This window comes from Lonchura striata, chromosome 2, assembly GCF_050655825.1.
Source record: "Lonchura striata isolate lonStrDom1 chromosome 2, ASM5065582v1, whole genome shotgun sequence".
Taxonomy (NCBI): domain Eukaryota; kingdom Metazoa; phylum Chordata; class Aves; order Passeriformes; family Estrildidae; genus Lonchura; species Lonchura striata.
In genome coordinates this window covers 101,208,254-101,215,297 of record NC_140704.1, presented here as the reverse complement: position 1 = coordinate 101,215,297, position 7,044 = coordinate 101,208,254, and the positions used below count along the sequence as shown (strand labels likewise).

The 7,044-nt window shown below is 33.3% G+C and overlaps 1 protein-coding gene across 8 annotated transcripts in view; it reads right to left on the bottom strand.

Annotated features, from left to right (window-relative positions):
- Nucleotides 1-744: 744 nt before the first annotated feature.
- Nucleotides 745-7,044, bottom strand: part of RTTN (rotatin) — a 78,871-nt gene continuing 72,571 nt past the window's right edge. For 7 of the 8 annotated variants that reach the window (XM_031503992.3, XM_085571874.1, XM_085571873.1 and 4 more), the window contains 5 exons: nucleotides 6,640-6,839; nucleotides 4,551-4,818; nucleotides 3,236-3,339; nucleotides 2,813-2,882; nucleotides 745-1,210 (listed from right to left, as the gene is read on the bottom strand). In XM_031503992.3, the coding sequence (XP_031359852.3) occupies nucleotides 1,128-1,210; nucleotides 2,813-2,882; nucleotides 3,236-3,339; nucleotides 4,551-4,818; nucleotides 6,640-6,839 (725 nt within the window). In that variant the 3' untranslated portion in view covers nucleotides 745-1,127. The remainder of the gene's footprint in view (nucleotides 1,211-2,812; nucleotides 2,883-3,235; nucleotides 3,340-4,550; nucleotides 4,819-6,639; nucleotides 6,840-7,044) is intronic. The other variant, XM_085571875.1, reaches the window with a different exon arrangement.

Here is a 7,044-nt window from a genome sequence, read left to right as displayed (position 1 = left end):
GTCACACATAAATTACAAGCACTGCTAAACAAATAAACCAAAATCCCTTCTGTCAGCAGAAAATACTTTCATCACCTGGTTAAGAAGACTAATTGCAGGTAGACATGGTCTTGCTATAAGACATGTTATTTGGGTTTTGCTTTGAATTAGCTCACTTCTATCTGACTCTGACATAAAATAAAAGCTTTATGTGTTGAGGTAAATTAAAACACCCTGTCAGATACTCCAGAAGCATGGCCAGAAAAACATTTGTGCTCAGACAGCAAGGTTTTTTTTTTTTTTTCTCAAACTCTTTCAGCATAGAATACTGAAAAACTTAGAATAGTTATATAGTAGCACTTCAAAGGCAACACAGACCCGGATAATAGTGGGGGGGAGAGGGGGGAATTTGCCACAAGCAAGCAAAAGATGCGAAGTCTTCAGAAACTAACAAATTTTGACTCAAATATTTTCTGCATTGTTGTAATGTAACTAAAATGGATGCACACACCCCATATCCTGAATAACTACGTTAATATAACTGTCACCTCTAATATCAGCAATTGAGAGCTCTTTTAAAATTGTTAGCATCTTAAAAAACATGCAGCAATTTGAACTGAAATCTTCAAAACCACAACACACCTTGTTGTTCTGTAACTGTGTAACACACCACAATCACCAACATTTTCAGTTTTTGAATCTGAGCATACACCGTGCACACTTGCAATCTTAAAAATTCCACTTCACTCACAGCAAATGCTGATCTCAGTTAAAAACCCATTTATTAAGAACAATCCAAAATAGAAATTCTAATACTTTACAGGAACAATTTCAATGCATAATTTAAGAAAATTACTAATTTTTCAAATATTTTCCCCTGTACATTCATTCTTCTGTGTACATACTTTACATAGTAGTATAATTATAATTTCCCATTGGGATTACAGTACAAACAGTTTGAACCAGAAACAGTGCAATTTCTTTGGTTCAAAGTGATGAACTCCTTCCTCAAAGGCTTCATAAATTTCTTCCACAGCAGATCTGCTGCTGCCACAAATCTGTGCATCAGAAGTGCTTTCTTCAAATTTCAGGCTCTCATTGAACAAGTTATTTAATTTCACCATGAAAAGTCAGCTGATGACCATTAATTAACAATCAAGAAGCTGCACTATATTCTCTAAGCATTTTACATGGTAGGCATGTAGTTCATTTTCTTCCGGCTGGGGAGAACCTGAAAGGGAAAAAACCCAAAATTTGAATTTCTAGTTGATTCTAAATACAAAATTACTTTTCCAAAGATTGCATTAAATGCCTTGCAAGAATTCATGCTGGTTTGTGACCTTAACCTCTGTATTAATGAGTAGCAAATAAAATACTTTTACTTTATGTTGCAAAGTCTATTTTGGTTTTACTCTTGGGTACAACAAAGCAGGAAATGTAAAGTAACAATAACCATGTTGAAATATTTCCCCACATGTACTGAGAATAGCAATCCACCATTTTAGCTCAATTATCACTGTTAAGTGATTAAAGCTTTACAAACACAGACTAGTTGAGACCCTTAATGCAGGAATATTTTAGTCACAATACTGATGACATATTACACAACTGTAAACTGTAACAATGCCAGTTGCATAAAATCTGTTATATTCCTTATTTTGGTATGTAAATGCTTATTGAATTAAGAATCAATACTTCAGTCTGTGACTTATGTTCTATAGCAGTACATAAATAAACGGGGATTAATGTTATGAGGTGCTAGTCTGTAAATGGTACATATTTCTACCTTGATTCAACATTGTATTTTGAAAAGTCTCTGATCAGTGATAGTTCTGCTATAAGGAACAATACAAACTTATTAATATATTATCAGGATATGAAATGTTGTATTGTTATGTATAAGGATTGACTTAGTAAAGGCTGAGTTTGAAACAACAGCATACTCACAAAATTAATGAATTTGGGTGACAGCACTGGAAAAAATGATGACATATTCTATGAAAAATACATCTCCCCCTTATTAGGATACAAACAATGGTCAAAGCAGAGAGAAAGTTTGTGGTAGATCTGTTATGCAAATACTATGGAAACCTTGTATTATAAGCCCTTTAATCAATACACCTATTTGAGTACATGTATAGAACAATTTAAATTAGTGGGAAAGCTCATTAGCTTAAAAAGACATTATCATGTCCTTTCAAGATTAGACTAACTTGATGTGACTAACAACCACTAAACCCATTATCAGCTACTGAAGCTCCAGATCAGTGTTTGAACACCTTCCATACTGAATGTTCTTCAGCTGAATCTATTGTATTGCAGCCATTCAAAGAAGAGTTATGTTCAGCGACTTAAGCAAGATCTGAAGCTTTCAGAATGTCACTAACCCATGCCAGAATACTTTAAGGTGTTAACAATGCTCTGTTCTGATCCGTTCCCTGTGTGGCTCAACACTCTGAGGCTGAGCACGGTTAGGCGAAGTCATTACTAAAAGAACAATTTTTCTTATCGCTAAATTTAAGATTTAAAGATTCACAGAACTGTCCTGTGAAAAGTTTTTTTATTGATCAGACCTATGGTTCTAAACTAACCAGACCTAACCAAGGTTCAAAACTAACATTGGTAATTACCTAAGGTCTTCACCTAAGGCATTTTTCTCCATCTCTGTTTATAAGATGCCTAACCATAAACCACATTGCTAATTGTGATTTTAGGGACAGAAGTATCCTTTCAAAAACTTGTAGCACAACAAAAACTTACTATGATGATATAAATTGAAACGCTTTAATGATGGAAAAATTAAGAATTGACATTAGGTAGAAGTAAGACCTACTTTTCTTCACTAAAGAATAAGCTTCATCTATTCTTCTCCTTATAGATGGATTCTTCAAAGTTACTTTTGCCTGTAGCACACACAAACACACAAAACACAATGAGCTTTCTTGCCCACATGACCACACCTTAAGAGAGTTTAAAAAAACTGCAATAATTCATCAGAGCATGAGATGTAGGAATTTTTAGATTTAATATAATTGTATCACCATATAAACTGCATTTGTATAAGAAGTCACAAATTACAAAGGACATACTGCTTCTATACTGTGTTGTTTAATCTCCCAGCCTCAGCAGCTACAGGATTAAAATAAAACAGAATGACAACTGTAAACTTTATTATTATTTACTTAGAGATTACTGTATTGTTTACAGCATAAAAGTATAACATTACAGTTTTTTCACAGTTTTCTGCAATACTAACCTTCTGATAGTTGTGAAGCAAAGCCCAAAGCGAAGCTGCTCCTATTCTCTGAACAGCAGGACTGTTACTTTCCAAACAGGAAGACAGTACTGCAATGGCTTGATCTAATGAGACAAATAAAAAAACATGAAACCAAATGCATCTAGAAAATATAATCAAGAGCAATGTAAATATATTTACATGCCTCAGTAGATTGATGCTTGGAGTATACTTATTTTTATGACAAGTACTGGTATGGCAGAGGAATTACAGAAACTTTATTATCGATTAAATTTCAATATGCTCATAAAATCAGCACAGTACATTGAAAGAAGTGTTAAAAATAATACAGCAAAACAAAACCAAGTAATGCTAAAAAGTTAAGCCACCAGTAATAAAACATGAACATTATGTATAGCTATCAGCTATGCTTAGGGACTAAGTAAGCTGTGAAACTGTTTTATAACTCCCAGTAGCCACAATTAGAGCCACATCAGGATAGATATTAAGATGTTTCTATTTCCCTTCATACTTATTATGCAGATGATTTGCAACCAGTGAGAAATATTTGCCACCCCACTGTAGGTGCCTTAATTTTCTTGCATTGCTCGGAAGCCAAACTCCTCCACTTTGCTTCTTCACAACAAAAATTCATAGACCATGTAACTAAATAATGTATATTTAATTAAGGCAGTAAATCTACATCTTAGGAAAAAGAAAAAGCATGGACACTATGGAAAACCTCCTGAGAATTTGAAACAAAGATAGGAGCATTCTCTCTGCAATTAAATGAGGGAAAGAAACATGCCTTCTACAAATAACCAATAAAAAAGTTCTAAACATATTGTTACATTAAACATATATGCCATGACATTTTCTGTACATGACAAGACATAAAATAGTTTCTCTCAACATTCATGATTTGCACAAGCTAAGAAAGTTTTGTCCAACTGAAAGATAAGAACTTCAATTATTTCAAATTGACTGATACAAAGAATCCTTCAACCCTCCCTGAAAAACTAGCTGTTTGAGAAAATTGCAAAACTCCTTTCATTCAAAATCTGTTATTATATCCAAATGATCTGCCTAACAATGAATCTTGATTTTCTTTTGAGAACTATTTATTTGGTTTTCCTTTTATTATGTATTACTGTAATTGTCTCTTTGCCAAATATGTATTCTGTAATTACTTCAAAAATTAATTTTTATAAATATGCTCTTCTAAATTACAGCATTGAGTTCTTGGTCAGTGGCCCAAACTGTCATGAAAATATAGTCTTCTGGAAGCCATCATATTATCAGAGAACAACAGTTTGCATACCCTTCAGATACTTACCATTACCTAGTATCTTTGGTTTATTAGCTGGACTAAAACATATGTTATGTAGAATAAGAAGTGCTAGATGTTGGCTGCTCTTGTGCTTGTATTTACACATTTCAATGATCTGGTCTAAAAAGCCATTTATCTTCATAACCATCTGTTGTCCATCTTCTCCAAAAGATATGTTCAGTAGCAGCTTAAGCCAGAGAGTAGACACATTACCAGAATTTTTATTACTTCCTTTTGGCAATGAAAGAGATAAAAAGTTCTGCAGGAAGTTACTCTGTTAAAAGGAAAAAAAAAAAGGTTTTAGAATTTATAGTATTCCATTACTTGTTTGCTGCTGTTTGACCTTTCAATCTATATACTTGACTGAACACTAGTAGTATTGTTAAATTTGAACATTAAAGGCAACCCAATATTAGTCAGGGATTTTTTAAAATAATTATGTATTAAAAAGAATCTGCTGCATAGTTAAAAAGTTAATATGGTAACATACATTTTCTTCTATAATAATTTATGCAGTGTAGATACATAAAAGTTGATCCAACACAATATATTTCTTTAAAGGCTAATTCCCATCACTACATAAGCTTTTTGCTCTGCACTCGTTGTTTCTAACCAAAAATAAGCTAGCAACATTTGAAGTGAACCAATGCATTACTTAGATAATGTATTCTTGATTCCTTACTTATTATTGCATGCTATTAACAAATGTTAAAGGTGTCATAGAATGTCTCGAGTTGGAAGTGACTTGTAAGAACCTACAGCACCACTCCTCCCTTCACTGACAGCCAGAGGAACGTCCTCTATTTTTGCAAGCTTTGAAGAAAAAGAACTGTGCATTCATATGACATACACTATCTCAGGTTTTGCCTCCACTTTAAGAAGATTCTGAGAAGACCAAAATCAATTCCCCTGTTGCAAGAGGAAGGCATTCTAACATAAATTCCTCTAATGAAAAAGTCCTTTACTAAATAATCCCAGCTTCACTGAATCTTGACAATATATATGAGCATCTGGTTAAAAGCAAGTAACCCAGTATAGAAACTCATTGTGGTTTTCTTCATGTGAATATAATATTGGTAATTTAATTTTCACAGAGGGAATTGGTTATTCAGCATGGCTTACACTTATGAAAGCAGAGCCCAAGAGAGAGAAGGAAATACTATCACTCTAGACTGAAACTCTGAAGAGTCTAAAAGCAAAAGCAATTCACAGAATACAACAGCTACTACAGAAGAGATCTCAAACTTTTTGTTTCTATCAAAAAGTTTGAGTATTAGCCACTTTGCAATGGTATGACCACGCTTTACATAATTAGCATCATAAAATGATCTATTTCTCCCTGCATTTCTAACAGGTAATTAGGTCCAAGAACAGAACATTGTTTATGGAGATCAAAAGAAATTTTTGCAATAAATAAATTATTATAAAAAATGCTAGAAACAAACACACTTTTTATAATTTCCACTGTGTTAGCTCATCTTATCATATCACTACTACAGTTGACTTTCTACATGGTCTATCTTCTTTTCTCAATGTTTGAATTTATTTTAATGATCAAATTTTAGGGGAAACAGATTTTTCAGAGCACTTTCCATAAAACAGAGTAAGGATCATTCTATATACAAAATATAAAAAGGAAAAGTCATTACATATATTTGTGTAATAAGAATAGATTTTATCCAACATCCAATCATTGCTTTTTTCCTAAAACTTTTACAAAGGTTATGTTTCCCACAGCATACCTAATGAATTTCACAATATTTAACTTCTTGTTCATTCACATGCAGTTTGCTCTACAGCATACTCACTTGCATGATCCACTAGTGATTGCTATCAATATATTGGGTATTAAAAATGTTACAACCCATTGAAACACAGAGGTAACAAAAAACTCTAGCAAAAATTGTCCAGACTATGACTATAACTGAATTACACTCTGCTCTTAGGGAACAGTAACACAAATGAGAAGACACAATGGATTTGATTCCCAAAGAAGCACATCTATATGATCATATGACACTCCATATTAAAATATGAGGGTTTGTTAAAAAGGAAATTGCATCCATTGCTAAAATACAGGTTACCATTTACTTACCTTCTGAATAATGCCTCTACAGTCATGAGACAGAGCAAGATTGGATATTAGACAAAAGACCACCTGCTGAACTGGGCTGCTATCATTTGACACATGGGAAGCCAATTTCAAGATGTAATGCATTAATGAATTGCCAGCTGCACTTCGTGCAGATGGAAGTGATGATTGTCCACCACTGGCCCAACAAAGTGAAGCACAACCTTTAAGCAACAAGACATTTATCATATTAGAAATGCAGATATGTATATAAAAGAAAAATCTACAGAAAGAACAGTGGAACTGCTTAAACATTGAGATGGAACTTTACAAAGGATTTGTTAGGTATCATTTCTTTGAACCCCAATGAAGTCAATCAGACATACTTTGAATAGAATTGTGCCTGAATGTGGCACTTTACTGGAATAG